General features: G+C 42.7%; 1 protein-coding gene across 16 annotated transcripts in view; it reads left to right on the top strand.

Annotated features, from left to right (window-relative positions):
- The window catches only part of LOC144682644 (LIM domain-binding protein 2), a 607,375-nt gene that overhangs the window by 376,808 nt on the left and 208,809 nt on the right, over nucleotides 1-21,758 (top strand). For all 16 annotated transcript variants that reach the window (XM_078545304.1, XM_078545294.1, XM_078545256.1 and 13 more), the window contains one exon: nucleotides 4,765-4,867. In XM_078545304.1, coding sequence (XP_078401430.1) covers nucleotides 4,765-4,867 — 103 coding nt within the window. The remainder of the gene's footprint in view (nucleotides 1-4,764; nucleotides 4,868-21,758) is intronic.

Raw genomic sequence — 21,758 nt, 5'->3', positions numbered from 1 at the left:
AAATATATTGATCACAAACTAATTTTCAGTGTATAAATTTATCACAGGTATCTCTTTGTGAGGTGGGAATAAAATATAACATTATTCTTTCCTGTCGGTACCTTTGCTCTTCCTAGGAACTCTGGATGAGAACGGTTGAATGAGCCAATGCCACTTTGGGCTGGCTGCTGGGAAATGTTTTCTCTCTCTTCCTGTGGGAGGTGCTGAGTTGTCTAATGCTATTCTAATCAGATTGAGAGCCTAATTGTGTTGTTGGAGCATAGACAGGTATAATAACACGCCATGGCCTCACGTTATCCAGGAAATAATTGCACTGAATACCATTGACTTCATATTCAATATCAGATTGATAATTGACTCCTACCAATCATGTTTTGTAGATCTTTTCTAATTTTGATGTGGTGAACTATACATTCGCAAAACCTAAATGTATTGTGGTGAAAACACTTGCTTGGGTACAATGGCATAACGTCAAAGTTTGCAGATTCCACAAAGCTTGGAAAAGTGGTAAAAAGTGAGGAGGATGGTAGCAGATATCAGGAGGACATAGCAGATTGGTGAAATGGGTAAATAGTTGCCAGATGGAAATTAATGCCGAGAAATGTGAAGTGATACATTTTGGAAAGAAAAATAAGGAGACGTAATATGAACTAAATAGTACAATTTTAAAGAGAGAGAGTGTAATCAGAAGGACCTGGGGACTCGTGTTCACAAATCTTTGAAGGTGTCAGGACAGGTTCATGAAGCTGTTCGAAAAGCATGTGGGCTCCATGGTTTATATGTAGAGCACAAAAACCATGAAGTTATAATAAACCTTTATAAATCATGGAATGGACCTCAGGCTGTATTGTGCAATTCTGGGCACCACATTTTAGAAAGGATGTCAAGGCCTTATAGAGGATGCAAAGGAGACTTACTGGAATGGTACTGGGGCTGAGGGGTTTCATTTATCAGGAGAGTCTAGAGAAATTGAGATTATTCTCTTTAGAGCAGAGAAGGTTAAGGGGTGCACAATATTATTTATGTATTTTGTGGTTGCATGCTAATCATGGCACAGTGTCATGATGTAGCCTGAGCAACACTGATATATGCTGCATTACTTAGATTGCTAATTACAAAGCGAGATCTGAACCAACTTTGGGGCATTTTCATTACATAATTACTTTAATTGAGGAATCATACTGCACAAACAGAAGTTATTTTTCCCATCATGCGTGTGCTGGAAAAAGCTACCAATAAAGTCCCACTCTCGTGCTCTTTCCCCATAGCCCTGCAAAGTTTTTTCCCTTTTTCGTAGAGATCCAGTCCCCTTTTGAAAGTTGCTGTTGAACCTGCATTCTTCTTGTGAGCATTCCAGTTCACAACAACTTACTGAGTAAAACAATTTCCCCCGAGATGCGCAATAAAGGGAAGGTTGAACATCTATAATGGATCACTGAGCCAATTTAGTAGGAATGCGATGTTGATATCAGTTTTCCTTAGAGCAGAGGAGATTGAGGGGGGAAATGATTGAGGTGTATAAAATTATGAGGGGCATAGATAGGGTAGACAGGAAGGAACTTTTTCTCTTGGTGGAGGGATCAATAACCAGGGGACATAGATTTAAGGTAAGGGGCAAGTGGTTTAGAGGGGATGTGAGGAAGAATTTTTTCACCCAGAATGTGTTGGGAATCTGGAACTCACTGCCTGAAAGGGTGGTAGAGGCAGAAACCCTCATAACATTTAAGAAGTATTTGGATGTGCACTTGTGATGTCATGGCATACAAGGCTATGGGCCTAGTGCTGGAAAGTGGGATTAGAATAGCTGGGTACTTATTTGACTGGTGCAGACTCGATGGGCTAAAGGGCCTTTTTCTGTGCTGTAGACCTCTGTGACTCTATGACTTCAAGCACTGCAAACATGATGCAAAAATTAGTGTGGCATAGAATATTTACTCAGGTCATAAGGGTCATAAGTGGATTAGACACTTTGGCTTGAATTTTTAACCAGCTCTGGAGGTAAGTGGGCCCGGAATTTCTTGTTGTTGACTAGCATGGTGGTTTCCCTGCACAATCGCACCTCCAGGCCATTTCCCAGGTGGCTGGGTCAGGGTGGGATGGCTACCTGCTGCTTGTGGTGGGTAGACAAATGAACTAATTAAGACGCCGCTCCTGCACCGACTGGAATTCTCCAACTTCAGCATTTTATTTATGGGATCTGGATTTCAAACTAGCCTAGATTGATGGATGAAAGTTCAATTTATCTGGAGACTGTAATGATTTTAAATGACCTTCTCAACCTAGCAGAAGGATGAAGCCTGATTCTGCAGGTGGGTTTGCTTAATGCTGACATTGGTTAGCTGAAATTGGAAGGAGTGCCAATTGAAACTGTTGATGTACCCCCGCAATGTTGACCAGGAAAATTCACAAATGCAGCCATTCTGAGGTAATGACTCAATCATATTAGAGGAACAGTGATAGACCATTTGGCTGATTGAACCTACTTTTCTCCTGGAGCCATATGTGCCACATTGTCACATCTCTTTGTAATATTTTCCTAACTTTCACTTCTAAATTGCTTTGTTTGAATTCTAAGATTATTGGACTTATTTTAACCCAACCAACCTGGCAGGGATGGTTGGAGGGCAGAGGTTTGCCCCACATTACTGACATGTTCCTGACCCCCACTATTTCAACTTGTCTAATACCAATCGTAAAGCTGTGTTCCAGTGAAATCATGGGCATGCTTGTGCCGTTTTAACTATGAAGGCTACGCACTCCCCAATCACAAACTTTCTGGTTTCCTCCCAGTTCCTTAGTTAGCTTGCTGGTGACCATTTCCATGGATAAATTCTGGTGACCTGACCTCACGTTTTGCACAAATTTTGACTCTCACCTGCTGGTAGTGATGTCATGTTGACTTTGGGAAGGTTTCAATGTCAGGCCTGCAAGTGACACCCAAGAGTTACAATCCTGCTGACAAAACTGGCCACATCCCGGATCAAGTTAATGACCATGGCAGGTTTGCACTCTTTGCACTCGTTTGCAGGCTTTTGAGGAGGCTCTTAAAATTAAGCTTTGTTTTTAGATGCAAAAGCACTTTTTAATGCAAAAAGAATGAAGTTCTTAAACATTTCTCAATTGTGCTACTGCGTGGACAATTTTATGTGTATGATTATGTAAATGAGTTTGAACAGTAACTTGAGCCACAAAATCAATTCGGAAAATTGATGCAATTTGTGCCCAGATTGCTGACTGCTTCCAAAGCAAAAACTCTAAATAGATTAAATATCTAGAGGTAGATGTTGTATTTCTCCCTATTACCATAAAATTTCATACGCTGTGCTTAGAAAGTTGATGACAATGTTAGTAATGCTGAGCAGATATCAAATAATGGGACCTGTAAAATAAAAAAAAAATCAAGCATTACATTGATAATTTATAGCGACTACACTTTTAAAATATTTGTTTTTGGGATGTGGTTGATCTTGGCACCACTGTATTTATTGCCCATCCCTAGTAACCCTGAGAAGGTCACGTTGGATGTTTTCCTTGAACTGCTGTTATCCTTGTGGCAATGAAGCTCCCATAATGGTGTTAGGTTAAAGCTACCAGGATATTGACCCAGTAGTGATAAAGAAACACTGATATACATGCAAGCTAGGCTGGTGTGTGACTTGGGAGCAGAGCTTGGATGGTGTTTCCACAGCATTGCTATTCTTCTCTCCGTTGATGATAGAGGGAGGGAAGGGACAACGTTGCTATCAAAGTAAATTGCTGATTTGCATCCTGTGGATTGTACATACTGCATCGACTGTGATCAATATTGAGTCGAGTGGTGGGGATACCATTCATTAGAACCATTTTGTCCTAGATTGTGTCAAACATCTTGAGTGTTTTGTAGCTGCACCCTTCAAAGAGAGTCCTTTCAAATCCTTTGCATGTAAAATACCACATTGTGTGCCATGTAGGATTGATTATTGCCTTCCTTCCACTTTCGTTTTTTTACTTCTGATCTTCCCTTCACCATTAAGCAGCCTGCGTAGTTCATTGCTCAGGAAGATATGCATGAGCTTGCTTCAGATTTATTTGTGTGCTGGTAAACTTGCCCCCGAGAGGAAATCTAAATGTAGAGAATGGACTTTAATTCAGCCTCCAAGTAGAGTGATCAGCACTGTTTTCAGCCTGTATTTTTATGGTTTTTCATTCTGTTATTATTTGTAGCTTTTCCCACAGGTTGATGACATCATTGTTTCCTTCTTCCTGAAGCTATCCTGCTTGTGTGTTTTTGGAATGTGAATACACCATTGTTGTAAAATGAGAGAATGTGTCTTTAAAGTTGCGATTCCCACACTGAGCTCCTGATCTCACCTGTCTCACTGCCATTGGGACAAGTGCAGAGTTATTTCCACCTCCTTTGAAAAATAGTTAATGATTTGGGAGATCTAAAGAGTGGAAACATTGGGATAAATGTTCATCTCCACCACATAGGTGGTATTCCAACGTAACAGATCCGCTCATTATCATACCCACTTTTGTATTCCATTGTTGAAATGAAGATAGGATGAGTTCTATAACAATAAGCACTTCACCAGGTTACCACCCACATATTGAAGACATACCTTTAACTGCTTTATCTCCGAAATGTGAAAAAAATGCAGTACTTTAATTTTCAAAATGAATAATCTTCAGATTGAGCATATTCTGTGACAGTTTTATGTTCTACCTAAATCAGTTGGATGCTCAGCATTGATTGCTCACTTTTCCAAAATTCTTTGTCCATAGGATAGTGACAACCTGTGGTGGGATGCCTTTGCTACAGAGTTTTTTGAAGATGATGCAACATTAACACTTTCATTCTGCTTGGAAGATGGACCAAAGAGATACAGTAAGAGGCCATTTTATCTGACTTAAGATAACTAGTATAAATGTTCTGAATTGTTCTTTGAGATAGGAAATTTGAGGGCAAAGAAAATCTTCCCTAAGTCATTTGATTCACCATCACAATGTTGATCTTGTTGCTCCTGTAAAAGTTCCAGTTGCTTGTTGTTGTCTTTATGCCACATTTATAGTTTTGTTATGCTATTCTGTAATCATGAATGTTAATATGTCAATAAGGAAATTTCTGTCTGTTCCATACAACTTTCAAAATAATTAAGAGTTAAAATAGAAGCAGTTTTTCCATATCAAAATTCAGAAGTGGAAAAACAACCAATGCTTTTATTTTTTTTAATTCACTTAGTGGGTGTAGGCAATACTGGCTAAGCCAACATTTATTACCCATTTCAAATTTCCCTTGGGAAGGTGGTGGTGAGCTGCCTTCTTGACTACTGCAGTCCAAGTGGTATAAGTACACCCACAGTACTGTTAGGAAGGGAGTTCAAGGAATTTGACCCAATGACAGTGAAGGAACGGTGATATAGTTCCAAGCCAAGATGGTGAGTGCCTTGGAGGGGAACTTCCAGGTGGTGATGTTCCCATCTATCTGCTGCTCTTGTCATTCTAGATGGTAGCGGTTGTGGGTTTAGAAGGTGCTGCTTATTGAGCCTTGGTGAGTTGCTGCAGTGCATCTTGTAGATAGTAACACACTGCGGCTATTACCCGTCGGTGGAGGAGGGAGTGAATGTTTATGGTGGGGGTGCCAATCAAGCACACTGCTTTGCCCTGAATGGTGTTGAGCTTCTTGAGTGTTGTTGGAGCTGCACTCATCCAGGCAAGTGGAGAGTATTCCATCACTCTCCAGACTTGTGCCTTGTAGATGGTGGACAGGCTTTGGGGAGTCAGGAGGTGAGTTACTCACTGCAGAATACCTAGTCTCTGACCTGCTCTTGTAGCCACAGTATTTATATGGCTAGTCCAGTTCAGCTTCGGGTCAGTGATACCCCCCAGGATGTTGATAGTGTGGGATTCAGCAATGGTAATGCCATTGAATGTCAAGGGGCGATGGTTAGATTCCCTCTTGTTGGAGATGGTCATTGCCTGACACTTGTGTGGCATGACTGTTACTTGCCACTTGTCAGCCCAAGCCTGGATATTGTCCAGGTCTTTCTGCATTTGGACATGGGCTGCTTTGGTATCTGAAGAGTTGTGAATGCTGCTGAACATTGTGCAATCATCAGCAAACATCCCCAGTTCTGACCTTATGATGGAAGGAAGGTAGTGGATGAAGCAGCTGAAGATGATTGGGCCTAGATACTACTCTGAGGAACTCCTGCAATGATGTCTAGGAACTGAGATGATTGACCTCCAACCACCACAACCATCTTACTTTGTGCTAAGTATGACTCCAACCAATGATTCCCATTGACTCCAGTTTTGCTTAGGCTCCTTGATGCCACTCTCAGTCAAATACAGCCTTGATGTCACTTCACTTCTGGAGTTCAGCTCTTTTGTCCATGTTTGGACCAAGGTTGTAATGAGGTCGGGAGCTAAGTGACCCTGGCTGATCCCAAATTGGGCGTCTGTGAGCAGGTTATTGATAAGCAAGTGCGGCTTGATAGCACAGCTGATGACCCCTTCCATCACTTTACTGATGATGGAGAGTAGATTGACGGGATGGTAATTGGCCAGGTTGGATTTATCCTGCTTTTTGTGTACAGGATATTCCTAGACAATTTTCCACATTGCTGGGTAGATGCCAGTGTTGTAGCTGTACTGGAACAGCTTGGCTAAGGGCACAGCAAGTTCTGGAGCATGTCTTCAGTGTAATTGCCGGAATATTGTCAGGCTCCATAGCCTATGCAGTATCCAATGCCTTCAGTCATTTCTTGATATCATGTGGAGTGAATCGAATTGGCTGAAGACTGGCATCTGTGATGCTGGGGGCCTCCGCAGGAGGCCAAGATGGATCAATCACTCGGCACTTCTGGCTGAAGATTGTTGCGAATGCTTCAGCCGTATCTTTTGTACTGATGCGCTGGGCTCCCCCATCATTGAGGATGGGGATATTTGTGGAGCCTCATCCTCCAGTGAGTTGTTTAATTGCCCACCACCATTCATGACTGTATGTAGCAGGTCTACAGAGCTTAACTGGACTGGCCATATGAATACTGTCATTACAAGAGCAGGTCAGAGGCTAGGAACCTTGCGAAGAGTAACTCACCTCCTGACTCCCCAAAGTCTGTCCACCATCTACAAGGCACGTCAGGAGTGTGATGGAATACTCTCCACTTGCCTGGATGAGTGCAGCTCCAGCAACACTCAAGAAGCTTGACATCATCCAGGACAAAGCAACCCACTTGATTGGCACCCCATCCACAAACATTCACTCCCTCCACCACTGATGAATCGTAGCCAATGATTCCAGCACAATGGAGGGTATCCTCAATGTGAAGAAGGGACTTAGACCTCACAAGGACTGTGCGGTGGTCACTCCTGCCAATATTGTCATGGACAGATGCATCTGTAGCAGGCAGGTTGGTAAGGATGAGGTCAAGTATGTTTTTCCCTCTTGTTGGTTTCTTCACCACCTGCTGCAGACCCAGTCTAGCAGCTATGTCGTTTAGGACTTGGCCAACTCGGCCTGTGTTGGTCTTACCGAGCCACTCTTGGTGATGACCATCTATAAGATGCACTGCAGAAACTCACTAAGGCTCCTCAGTCAGCAACTTTGAAACCCACAACTGCTACCATCTAGAAGGACAAGGTCAGCAGATAGATGAGAACACCACCACCTGGAAGTTCCCCTCCAAACCACTCACCATCCTGACTTGGAAATATATCACTGTCCCTTCACTGTTGTTGGGTCAAAATACTGGGACTCCTTCCCTAACAGCACTTTGGGTGTCCCTACACCACATGGACTATAGCGGTTCAAGAAGGCAGCTCACCACCACCTTCTCAAGGGCAACTAGGGATGTGCAATAAATGCTGGCCCAGCTAGCAACGCCCACATCCTGCAAATGAATTAAATAAAGATCTGATCCATTGGTTGTGAGTTCGCTTAGCTCTGTCTATCACTTGCTGCTTATGCTGTTTGGCACGCAAGTAGTCCTGTGTTGTAGCTTCACCAAATTGACACGTCATGATTAGGCATGCCTGGTGCTGCTCCAGGCATGCCCTCCTGAACACTTCATTGAACCAGGGTTGATCCTGTGGCTTGGTGGTAATGGTAGAGTGGGGGATATGCCAGGCCATGAGGAGACAGATTGTGTTTGAGTACAATTCTGCTGCTGCTGATGGCTCACAGCGCCTCATGGTTGCCCAGTTTTGAGTTGCTAGGTCTGTTTGAAATCTATCCCATTTAGACATCTATCCCATTTAGCACGATGGTAGTGCCACACTACACAATGGAGGGTATCCTCAATGTGAAGAAGGGACTTACACCTCACAAGGACTGTGCGGTGGTCACTCCTACCAATATTGTCATGGACAGATGCATCTGTAGCAGGCAGGTTGGTAAGGATGAAGTCAAGTATGTTTTTCCCTCTTGTTGGTTTCTTCACCACCTGCCGCAGACCCAGTCTAGCAGCTATGTCGTTTAGGACTTGGCCAGCTCGGCCTGTGTTGGTCTTACCGAGCCACTCTTGGTGATGAACATTGAAGTTCTCCACCCAGAGTGCATTCTGCACCCTTGCCAGCCTCAGTGCTTCCTCTAAGAGCTGTTCAACATGGAGGAGTACTGATTCGTCAGCTGAGGGGTGTGTGTTATGTGAAAATCAGCAATTCCTTGCCCATGTTTGGCCAGATGCCATGAGACTTCATGGGATCCGGAGTTGATGTTGAAGCCTCCAAGGGCAACTCCCCCCTGATTGTATACCACTGTGCTGCCACTTCTGCTGAACCTATCTTGCCGATGGGACAGGACATATCCAGGGATGGTGATGGTGGTGTCTGGGACACGATTTGTAAAGTATGATTTCGTGAGTATGACTATGTCTTGACTAGTATGTGGGACATCTCTTCCAATTTTGGCACAAGCCCCCAGATGTTAGTAAGGAGGACTTTGTAGGCACGACAAGATTGCCCTGTTTTGCCTTTGTTGTTTTCGGTGCCTCGGTCAGGTGATCCGTTTGGTTTCATTCTTTTTTATTGACCTTTTAGTAGTTTGATACCACTGACTGGCTTGCTAGGCCACTTCAGAGGGTATTTAGGAGTCAGTCACATTGCTGTGGGCCTGGAGTCACATGTAGGTCAGACCAGATATTATGGCACAGCAGTTGGTAAATGCTGAGTTGTTCAAATTGCAGAGGGAAACTTGAAACAACTGCCACAACTATTTTACAATTTGTATTTATTTCAAGATGCATGCCTTGAATTCGGTAGTAATAAGACCACCGAGTCTTATAGGTTTCTAACAAAACTAAATTAAACATTTATTAATAATAAAAAATGATTTTAAGCGTAAATATAGGTTTACAAATTACTAGTATGATAACTCCTAGCTCCCCTAGTTAATCTTACTCCCAGTTACACCTCTGTTAAGGCAACAGTAAAACACATAGGGCAGAATTTTTCCATCGGCGAGCTGGGGGTGGGGCCCGCTTGCAGATGCGAAAATGACGTGAGATGATGTTGGAGGAAACCCCCAATGTCATCCGCCCCATTTAAATATTCAGGAAGGCGGGGGCACAGCGCGATCAGCTGTCCGCCCGCCGACCTGGCAATGGCCAATTGAGGCCATTGACAGGGTAGTTAATCCAATTAAAGGCCCTGCCCGTCCAACCTTAAGGCTGGTGGGCAGGCTGGGAGCCCCAGCGGGCTTCTGAAAAAACATGAAACCTCATCCACTGGCGGGATGAGGTTTCATGTCTGTTTTAAAAAAGTTTAATAAAGTTTTTGTGATATTTATTAACATGTCCCATCATATGTGACATTGTCACATGAGGGGGACATGTTAATAATTTTTAAATTTTTCTATTTTTAAAATTTCACACACCGTCAGCGCTCTCCCTGAGGCAGCACTTAGTCTCAGGGAGATGTGCGCTCTTTCGCACGCATGCGCCAACGAGCGCTCTCTGACAGTTGGGGAATCCCTCCCCCCCAAACAGGAAGCGCTTCCTGTTGGGCGGGCCTTAATTGGCCCACCCACTTAAAATGGCGGTGGGGCCCGTTTTGGCGGTGGCAATCAGCTGCCCGCCCGCCGCCGAGCCGGTGGGGCCTGCCCACCCGCCCATCAAGGGCAAAATTCTGCCCATAGATTTTAAAAGACCCAGGTAAAGTAACATGATATCCTGAACAGTTGACTTCAAATTGAGTTTTCTTCACTTCAGTTCATGTAGTCAGCAACTTGAGGCTTAGAGGCTGGAGGCTTTTCACACTTGTTAGATCTTAGAATGCCTTTCTCTTACACATAACCTCATCTCCTTTATACAGGTTTCTCCCTTTTTAATATAAATCCCATTGCCCGAATAAGTCTTTTCAAGCCTACTTTTCTAATAATAAAAAAACTTTCATAGTACCAATTTTACTAGTAGGCTTTGGGAAAAATAAACACACTGTTTGTCTTCTTCTGGCTAAGAGTAACATTTCACCACCTCTTTTGAAATTCAGATTACTCTGGTTTATCTAAAGTTTTTCCCTTTACACCTCACATTCCAAGACTTCAGCCACGTTTACCTATTTAACATTTCAAACCTAACTCCCTTCTTGATACATCAAAGCCTTCAGACCAGCTGTCTTTAATTCAGTTAAGTCCCCCTCACTCACATACAGACACACACTATTCCTACCTTACAATAAATTCCAATAACATGAGAATTATTATATTTTCCTGACACCAGATAAGGATGGCAGAGTTCCTTCCTTAAAAGACACTAGTGAACCAGATGGTTTTTTATGACAATCGACAACGGTTTCATAGTCATCACTAGACTTTTAATTCCAGATTTCTTTTGAATTTAAATTCCACCATCTGCCGTGGTGGGATTTGAACCCTGGTCCCCAGAGCATTCTGGGTCTCTGGATTACTAGTCCAGTGACAATGCCACTGCCTCCAGCAACCAATTAAGTCAAATCTGCTTTGGTGTTGAACTAGCTTATTTGAAATGTTTAAAAAAAGATGGACTGTCATTGGAATAGATCATTCTCATCTTTTAAAGTGCTAACGTTGGCCGGAATTTTAGGCCAGCGGGATTTTACAGTCCCGCCGAAGTCAGTGGAGTTTAGAATGGCATTTTACAGCCTCGTCCCTGCTGCAACGGGGCTGTAAAATTCCAGCCGTTATTTCATGCGACCTAACCAGTTTATGGCTTCTGTTTCAGCCAAATGCCATAGTACCTAATTATTAGTTAACAAAGAAATTTCTGCTCTTAAAAAAAATATTTGTGGTGGCACTGCACTTGGAAAGAGATTGTTTGGGCTCACTCTTACATTAAATGATGAACATCCATACAATTTAGAGAGATTTTGTGGTCCCCACTTCCATTTTGCCAATGTCTGTACAGGTGATGGGGTGCTCCAACATCCCCCAACCACCACCCCTCCCCCACCACCTCTCCCCCACTCCCCCAACCCCCACCAAACAACTTAAATCAAAACATCCATTCAAACCTGTTGTTGCACAATTGAAAAAGAATTACAAGGGTTTTGGAATTTTTGTTTTGAAACAGCTAATGTATCATTTAATTCTGATTATTGTACTCTCAGTATCTTGTGTCTTTGTACATTATTGAACTTGTAAGTGAATCTTGAACGTATTCACAGTGATCTGATATCAGGGTACCTAGAGCTTTGAAAGAGACAGTAAAAAATGGTGACCATCCCACATAATCTTCAGTGAGGAAAATACTGCAATTAGGGTTTCATTGTTAAATCTGGGCACGCTAACCCATACTCAGTATATTCCAAGTTTGTAGGTCATTCTGTCTTCTTATTGCAAAAGCATTGGGGAAAAGCCAACTGTTTGCTTGTACTATATCCAATTATCTCCTCAGCCAGAAATAATAATGTTCGGCTGCTGATCACTTGTACACTCTGAAGCATAATTTTTTTCCCAAAGTGCCAGCAATGTTTTTTGATAATGCAGTGAACAGCATCAAAGTGACTGTAGTTATGTCAAATAATGGCTACAGCAAAGCGCAGGGGCAGGAGGTGGAGAAGCAGCATGCATTTGCAAGCTAACTCCATGTCTGCTGTGAGATTGCCATACTACTGGGCAGTCTGACTGGCCTCCAGTCATAGAAATAGCTCAGAGTGGGGAAGGGGCTGTAGAGGGCAGCGCATTTCCAGTACAGAATGTGCATCTGCATGCAGCCCGCCATGTTGGACACCTAAGTGCCTGCTTTATGCTTGTAAGCTTGTCCTGTGCATGGTTCTTAATGAATGCTTTGTGTCTATCTTCACAAAAGCGGGGAATGATACAGACATTGTAGTTGAGGGAGGAGTGAGAAACATTGGGATGGGATAGGCATAGTGAGAGAGGAAATGTGAAGTGGTTTAGCATCTTTGAAAGTAGATAAATTGCCAGGATTAGCTGAAATGTGTTCCTGACTGCTAATAGATGCAAGGGACGAAATAGGGGATGCTCTGACCATTTTATAATCCTCCCTGGCTGCATAATGGTGGAATGTGTCATTGTTTTAAAAAGTGAGGAAAGGATAGACCAAACCTAACCCCTATGGTGGGCAAATTATTGACAGGATCCTGAGACAGAGTATAAATCATCATTTAGAAAGGCACAAATTCATCAAGGGCAGTCTGCAAGGATTCGTTAAAGGAAGTTCATGCCTGATGAACTTGATTTAATCTTTTGAGGAGGTAACAAGTAGGGTTGATATGGATAGCACATTTGATGTGGTCTGTGTGGATTTTAGAAAAGCTTTCCTCAATGTGCCTCATAACGGACTAGCCAAAAAAGTAAAAAGGCCCATGGGATCCAAGTGGTAAGTTAGATCCAAAATTGACTCAGAGTCGGGATGGTTAATGGTCAATGGGTGTTTTTGTGACTGCGATGCTGTTTTCAGCCGAGTTCTGCAGGTAGGACAGTACTAGGTCCCTTGTTGTTCGTGGCATAGGGTCAATGATTTAGACTTAAATGTAAGGGATGTGATTAAGGAGTTTGCAATGACACAAAAATTGGTCATATTTGAGAGTGAGGAAGAAAGTGTAGACTGCAGGAAGATATCAACAGACTGGTTAGCTGGCAGAATGCTGCTAGGTTTCTAAAATGGATGTGGTGCAAGGCCATTGTGTCGAACACATCTTCAGTGGAAACATAGTGATAAACCATATCCATCATTTTTGAACACATTAGTCCCCTTTGTGCTAGGGGGGGAGGCCAGAAACACTCTCCCCAGTGTGCTTAAAATGTCAGCATTATCACCCGTCTGTCTCCAACATCTTACAAAAACAGAAAATTCTGTAACACTTGCACTCTATAACTCAAAACCAGTCTGCATTTGTAATTTTGTAAACCAGGTCTGATATAAATAATAGGACATCAGAGTGGAGAATGCTCGTGAACTATTAAAGAGAGAAGAGCCCAATATTTATATCTTGTGCATGTTCTAATCATTGAGCAGGGTAAGAGTTAAACAAACATTTAATGGACGTACAGCCGCCTCTTTGCAGGGCTCTTCTCAGCTTAAATATAGTTTTTTTGTTGAGATTTTTTTGAAAAACAAATAGTTATTTACAGAGGTTCAGGTAGTGTGTATTTAATGAATAAATTGGAGGGAAAGAAGAAGCAAACTGATAGATGAGGTTTTTATTTCATGACCTGCAAGTCTAATAATTAAAAATGAATTAGTCCATGAATGGGGTTACTAGTTTAGTGACTGAGCAAGTCAAATTCTATTTTTCATGCAGAAGTTCTCGATTTTTTGTGTTTAGTGAAGCTCATTCCATAATTCTTCCCATTTGCAATTAGGATCATGAAAACAAAGGAAATTTTGTGACCTTTAATAGGATTCTGTTGTTGTCTCATGGACCTGTAACTTTGTCCGTTTTTCTGTGACAGATGCAAAATTGTGGCCTTGGACATGAAGCATTTTGCTGAAAAGAAACAATGACTGTATGGCAACAACCTTACCCTTAAGAACATTCTGATTAAGAACACTTAACAACCCCACCTCCATTAAAATTTTTAATTCTCACTACTTCCTAAGTGGAGCAATCATAAGTTGTTGAATCATGAAACTTTGGTTCTGAGGGCTCACTTCCTAGAATTCACCCAGTATCAATTTCCACTCCTAACCACAGCTTTAGATATTCGGCAAATATGGCTATTCCAATGAGGAGCTGCACAACAAACTGTTTTTTAAAACTTATTTCCACTTGGAAATAAGTTTATTTGTTCAAAAACTACAAAAATACCCAGAACAAGATAGGACCTTCTAAATATTCCGTTAACATTGCATTTATACCCAGTCCTAGTACCCAAATCTGTGCTGAATTCATTTTTCATCAGATTGATCTCCGTGAAGTAGCTGTACTACCATTGGAAGAATTTGACAACATGTTTCCAGTGCTGCTCTCAGCCACTGCTGGCAAGTGCATAATAGTTTGATTCTAATGTTAGAACATTTTTGGCTTACAGATGCGAGAGAATATTTTCTTCGTTTATTGAGATATTCTTAAAATGTCAAGTTGATAAGAACTATTCTGCAGTAACTATTCGTGCCTCTTCAATACATTAAATGTGACTTTTCATCTTATTTGGCCCCTCCACACTGTCCATTGGTTATAACATCTACTATGTCTGTGAGCATCTGAAAAGAGAGAAGACAAGTTGACCTTTCAGGCCCAGTACTATTATCAGAGTTTTGGTGAAGAGCCTACACCTGAAATATTAATCCGTCTTCTCTCTCTTTCAGTGCTGATGGACCTACTGCGTATTTCAGTCATTTCTGGACTTATCTCTCATAAATAAAGAGGAGAAATGTGTGTGTGACCTATGACCTATTTGCTGACAGAGATCTCTAAGAAAATAGCATTCCTTCCCCTTGCATCTGAGTGTTTAATCTAGTCTCTTCTATGTAGAAAATGGCTGGCAGAGCAATGCTAAGACTTCAGATTCTCTTTATCAACCCCTTGAATTGCATTCCTGTTCATTTTTTTCATCATTATTGTACTCTTTGCTGTGATTAAGTTTTATCATGTATGAGGAATGGCTATTCGGAATCAAAACGCTTAGATAAAATGTCTTGCTGTAGAAAAACAATGTTACTGTAAACCAAAGTACAGATGATTACTGCAGATGCAAAGATATAAAATAAGAGTTTTAGGCAGTAGACACTGACTTAATTTTTTTCTGTAAGGGAAGCCTTTCTGAATGACTGGAAAAAAATGATCTATATTTGTAATGCTAACGGCTGTTTTACAGTTGAGGAAAGCATCATTGGGCACCAGTGTTGACAGTGTTCAGCTCATCTCTTTAAAAGCCAAAGATAATTCTGTAAAGGTCCTAAAATTACACCCTATAGCAGTGATAAGAATAGCGTTTAGGTTGTGATTAGGTCCATTCACGTTGTCAGTTATCAGATTTGTTCGTTGTCTTATCAGTCAGCAAGGCAAAGAAGCTGGAGGGCAAAAGGCAATTAACGTCCAGTTAAATCAGTTGGTATACCATTCCTTATGAACTGTACTCCAGATAAGATGTTATGCTATAGACTAAAATGCTTGTGCTGTCAGTGCAATGCAAACCTGTTGTGGCAAATCCCTCGCCTATCTTTTCAGTAGATCTGAATGTTTTGTTGGTTATGTGTGTTCCCAGAGTGTAGCAACATGAATATACTGTGAGAATAAATTCTGAAAGCAGAGTACACAGATTAACTGGAATTCTAATTTATGAACAATGAAGAAGTTCTTTAGATATTGTAAATTGCATGAAAGTAGTTGACTTGTGGGAATAAAACACCTTTTATCAGAAAAGGTGTGTGTGTAAAGACTTTAATTTACATATGCCATAAATTAACTGAACAGGAGAAGAATTATATTAAAATGTATCACGGATCCTGATCGGAGCATTCTAAGCATTGAATGCTTATCTGTGTGTGTTTGTGCATGCTGTGCATAGAAGCCTGCATTTTACATTGTGTTTCAAGTATTAGGACATATGGATGCGCTGGTGTTGCAGCCTGATTGGTGAATATGTAGTAATCCAGCAGCTACAGAGAATAGACTTCAGTCATGAGTTCCTTGCTTTGTTGGGTTCACTGCTGACTTTGCTCAATTTGGGCCAAGGTTAAAATGTCCCCACTGCTGCTCCCCTTTCAGTCAGCTCCTTATGTAACTCAACACTTCATCAAGGATACCCGCGACCTTAAGCTATGCAGTGCTCCATCTCATTCTACATTTTTAGGGGAATGTCTAATAGTGCACCAATGCCTGATAGCAACTGGTTTGTGCAGCAGAGATGCTATGAGAGAACGAGTGCCTTTATTCTAAGCTTAAGGACAGCATGCAAGAGACAGATGATTATTTTGATTTGAGCAAGTTGACCCACTGTGATGGAAAAATGTTCTTTATTTTTGTAAACATATGCGAACAGAAGTTATACCAATTGTATTAATCAACTCTCATCAATTCAAATATTCTGTGTATTTCAAAGCTACGGTAAAGTAGAGCAGCACATGATTCAAGACACTCTTCGCCTCACCCATGTTAACTTATCCACCTTCAGCAAGATTGAAGGGGGACCCACAATTCACAAATCTTGTCTAAATTGTGAGAATTTCGTGGTTACACTTGCAGATCCCTCTACTGTACAAGTAGATATAGGGCAGTGGTAGTCAACATACATAAATAGGTGCTCACCGTTCTTGAGGAGATACTGACATTGCAGTAATCACTGAGAAGGTATTTTTGATAGTTCTGAATTGGTATCTATGGATGGGATTTTCCACACTCGCCCGCTGCCGGGATCTTCTGGTTCTGCCGCAAGTTAATGGACTTCTGGCTGGGTCGCCGCCTTGGCCGCGGCAGGTCCCGCGATGGGTCCAGAAAATCCTGGCCTCTGAGCCGTAACTACTTCAGAAAACAATATTATTTGGTTAAATTTCTTCAATTCAGGTTTTCACCAGAATTTTAGGTCCGTGGTTTTATTGTGTCATATACAGTGAAGGGATGTCCCATTCATAGCTTTCAAAATATAAACTGCACTCAGTGTGGAATCTTTTGGAATTGACTCTTTTAAAAATGGACAATAAAATGCTGCAAAAGGTGGCTGCTGAGGATCACCTGACTTGGTTTGCCTATTCAAAACTGCCTCACGAAATGAGAAAAGGACACATTCCAGACAAAAGAGATGTCACTACCCATCTTCTTAGACCATCCAAAAGTTATTCCCTGACTTGAATGGGTTGTTCTGAAACCAAAACAGCAATTGTCTCAACTCCCCTTCCCCCATGGTGAATGTCTGCAAACAATTGCCCTGGTTGTGGCTTATCAACTTAAGCTGAACTCCATATTTGGAAAAGGAGTCTGTGATAAACCACATAGTAAGGCAGTCATGTTCATCTTCCTATTTAATTTTTAAGTGCTGTCTGCAAGAGACACAGCAAAAGCAGCAGCAGCAGAAAGGACAGCAACACCTATGTCTTAAGGACTGGAGACTGCAACATCATAAAGTCTCCAAGCCTGTTCCTTTTCGAATTTACCAATACAGAAAACCAAGCTCCTGTTATCAAGACTACAAGTAACTAACTTCATGACCTGCAGGAAGACCATGTCTTCGAGAGAATCCTCCAGCACCTCTGGTATACAACTTGGGCTATTGAATTCACCTCGACTACGCTCTGGGAGCGAAAATGTCCTCTTCATCAGGTCTGCCATGTGTGTTTTCCAAGACGAGCCAATCACATGAATTACAAACTATTCTTTTATTTCTAACTTATAAAGCTGTTCTCTTTAACTGTACTTTCCTTGTGTGTGTGTGTGTGGGAGTGCCTGGGTAAGTGAGTGATGTAGCATTTGATTTTTGGGGTGAACGTGTGACTAAATAATCCTTTTTATTTAAATCCACAAGAAGCTTGCTGCTGGTTATTCAAATTGTCCATACACTCAGGGGTTAAGAAACACATACATCTTTCTTTTTAAACAACATACTGATTACGGACAATAGTGAAGGGAACAGGGGTTTCAATAATTCTCTCCCATCCTGTCCAAAACAATTGTATAAATCTAGAGGCACCCTAAGCACTGAGTATCAGAAATAATGATAAATGTATTTAAATTATTACCGATGGCAGTCTGTAAATCTGTTCAGTTTGCTCCCACAGTGCTGATTTGGAGCTTTCAATACTTTGTATCAGTGAGGAAAGCTGTTGATAGGTTGAAAAGTTGCCACGCTGACTCCGTTGATGATGTAATGGGTGGAACCATCTCCTCTTAGTCCCTGCCAAAATGGTGGGGCCATTAGTGAGTTGGGAACCTGTCGAAATGTCCAGCAGGCTTTGCCGAGGTTTTAACTGCACCATGGCATTAGCATTCCCACCTTCGAGTTCCCCTGCCAGTTAGGAAGGGCAGGCAGGATGTCATGTCAGTTCTACCAAAAGAAAGATTTCTAGTTAAAGGGGCCACAAAATGGGTTAGAACAGATCAATTGGACATGGATCTTTGAGCCGCAGCAATCACAGGAATGGAGAGGAGACCTGGGAAGGGTGCTGCTCCGTCTCTCACCTGGAGGTCCTGCTGTGAGATCTGAGGGACTGAGAGGGGTGAGCTCTCCCAAGTATGGGAGGAAGAGGGCACTCTCTCCAATTAAGTAGGCGTGGATGGACGTGGCCAAGGAGGTCAGCAGCTGGAGTGTGGTCCCACCAACCTGGTGATAGCTACTCAAGAGGATCCAGGACATCAGGAGGGCAGGAAAGTTGAGTGTTGTAACATTTTCAGATGTCAATCCCCACATTCTGACTTTCCCATTATTCCCCTGCGTAGCACTCCTCAGGTCAACGCATTTACATTTCCACTCAATCCGCTCTTGAAAGGTACCTCACATTTCCATCTGAATAACCAACACTCAAACCCATTCTCATCCGATTGCCCTCTTGCACCCATGCCTCACAGTCACCCTCCACAAGTGATGTCCTTCCCACCTATCCCTAAAAGTCATTCCTAACTCATAACTCATTTTATGGCCACTGCTTATCTGGCCCCCTGGGAAGGAGTAAAACCAGAAAATTTCTGAATATGAAAGGTCACTCACCTAAAAAGTTAATTCTTTTTCTCCCTCTGCAGATTCTTCCTGACCTGCTGAGTATTTCCAGCATTTCCTGTATTTGTTTCAGATTTCCACCATTGTCAGTATTTTATTCTTGTAGCTCTGGGAAGGAGACCCTGTTCCAGGAGGCTGCAGATGTCAGCCAAGTCCTGCCATAAATACCTGAGCCTCCCAAGGCACTGGTGCTCAAGCATTTCGAGGGAGCAGGTCCTCTGCCTTTAGACACTTTCTTTAAAATTCATTCAAGGGATTGGGCGTCGCTGGCTGGGCCAGCATTTATTGCCTATCCCTAGTTGCCCTTGAGAAGGTGGTGGTGAGGTGCCTTCTTAAACTGCTGCAGTCAACGTGCTGTAAGTACACCCGCAGTGCTGTTAGGAAGGGAGTTCCAGGAATTTCACCCAGCGACAGTGAAGGAACAGCGATATATTTCCAAGTCAGGTTGGTTAGTGACTTGGAGGGGAACTTCTAGGGGGCGGTGTTCCCATCTATCTGCTGCCCTTGTCCTTCCAGATGGTAGTGATTGTGGGTTTGGAAGGTGCTGTCTAGGGAGCCTTGGTGAATTCCTGCAGTGCATCTTGTAGATGGTACACACTGCTGCTACTGTATATTGGTGGTGGAGGGAGTGAATGTTTGTGGATGGGGTGCCAATCAATTGGGCTGCTTTGTTCTGGATGGTGTCAAGCTTCTTGAGTGATGTGGGAGCTGCACTCATCATAAGTGGGGAGTATTCCATCACACTCCTGACTTGTACCTTGTAAATAGTGGACAAGCTTTGCGGAGTCAGGAGGTGAGTTACTCATCACAGGATTCCTAGCCTCCGACCGGTTCTTGTAGCCACAGTATTTATATGGCTAGTCCAGTTCAGTTTCTGGTCAATGGTCACCCCCTGGATGTTGATACTGGGGGATTCAGTGATGGTAATGCCATTGAATGTCAAGCAGCAATGGTTAGATTCTCTCTTGTTGGGGATGGTCATTTCCTGGCACTTGTGTGGCATGAATGTTGCTTGCCATTTGCCAGCCCAAGCCTGATATTGTCCAGGTCTTGCTGCATTTGGACATGGACTGCTTCAGTATCTGAGGAGTTGCGAATGGTGCTGAACATTGTGCAATCATCAATGAACATCCCCACTTTTGACCTTATGATGGAGGAAAGATCATTGATGAAGCAGCTGAAGATGGTTGGGTCAAGGACACTATCCTGAGGAACTCCTGCAGTGATGTCCTGGAACTGAGATGATTGACCTCCAACAACCACAATCACCTTCCTTTGTGCTAGGTGTGACTTCAACCAGCGGAGAGTTTTCCCCCTGATTCCCATTGACTCCAATTTTTGCCAGTGCTCTTTGATGCCACACTCGATCAAATGTGGCATTGATGTCAAGGACAGTCACTCTCAGCTCACCTTGGGAGTTCAGCTCTTTTGTCCATGTTTGAACCAAGGCTGTAATGAGGTCAGGAGCTTAGTGGCCCTGGCGGAACCCAAACTGGGTGTCAGTGAGCAGGTTATTGCTAAGCAAGTGCTGCTTGATAGCACTTTTGATGACCCCTTCCATTACTTTACTGATGATTGAGAGTAGACTGATGGGGCAGTAATTGGCCAGGTTGGATTTGTGCTGGGGTCTCACCTCCTTCCAGCTGGATCTCTGTGCCCAAATAATTTATGGAGTTGTATGTAGTTGAGGAGAAGGCCACTGCTTTTGGTGTGGGTACTGCAGCCACTGTTGGTCCTCATGAGAGGTGCAAAGTAGAGCTGCATAAACTGTTTCCATGCCGTGGTGAAGGCTGACAGCAGGGAAGTGCAGCTGATGGTGACTTCTAAGAAGTTGCAAATCACCTGTCAACGACTGAAAACACTCTCTGAGAAGAGGTGCAGCGTGCAGCAGCATCTCACCTGGCCATGGCTACAGCTCTTCAGTTTCATTGATCAGAGGCTTCCCAGCCTGTCAGTTTCACTAAAGTAACTCTTCTGTGCACTCACCTAAGTGTCCCTGGCAAGTTGCTGTTGAAGCCAGAATCCTTAATTAAAATATAATTTGATGAGCTATTTGAATATTTAAATGCCTTAAATGACAGCTGCATGCTGATCTTTGCTTGCTTGCACGCCCAATCGGGTGAAACCTGGACGTGGCCAGATGGGCGGGATGATGTCGGGTTACATCACAGTTAGAGGATTTAAGTCCCCGCATGCACCCAAACCCGCCTCCCCTTGCCTCAGAGAATTTCCCCCATCAGATCAAGAAACTGCCAGATTTCTTTTCCGGCAGCATGGCAGTAGGAAAGCTGCAATTGGCCTATAAGTCATCTGAGGAAAAGCTAGGGTTTCCATTCCTGCTTACTAACTGCTGGAAAGTGGGAATGTGTGTGTGCAGCCACTACTAGATTGGGTTCCATTGTGAAGCTCTCCATTGTGGCACCATATTCCAGCATGAGTCAGTGGTTCCTTTAGAAGAGGAATGGGGTCAGTTGTTGATTTTTAAAATACTGGAATATCTGTGCTGCCCTGCAGCATTCAATGTTGTCGCTTTAGGCCACTTTATTCTTGAGTGCTGCTGTTGCATCGTAAAACCAGTATGGTAATGATATATTAGTAACAAGTGCATTAACATATTTCACAGCACCATTTTGAGTGCTGTACAGTACATCATTTTATAAAGTGCTGTGAAATATGTCAATGTGTC

Source organism: Cetorhinus maximus, chromosome 1 (genome assembly GCF_964194155.1).
Source record: "Cetorhinus maximus chromosome 1, sCetMax3.hap1.1, whole genome shotgun sequence".
NCBI classification, from domain to species: domain Eukaryota; kingdom Metazoa; phylum Chordata; class Chondrichthyes; order Lamniformes; family Cetorhinidae; genus Cetorhinus; species Cetorhinus maximus.
This window is presented reverse-complemented; position numbering and strand designations above follow the sequence as displayed.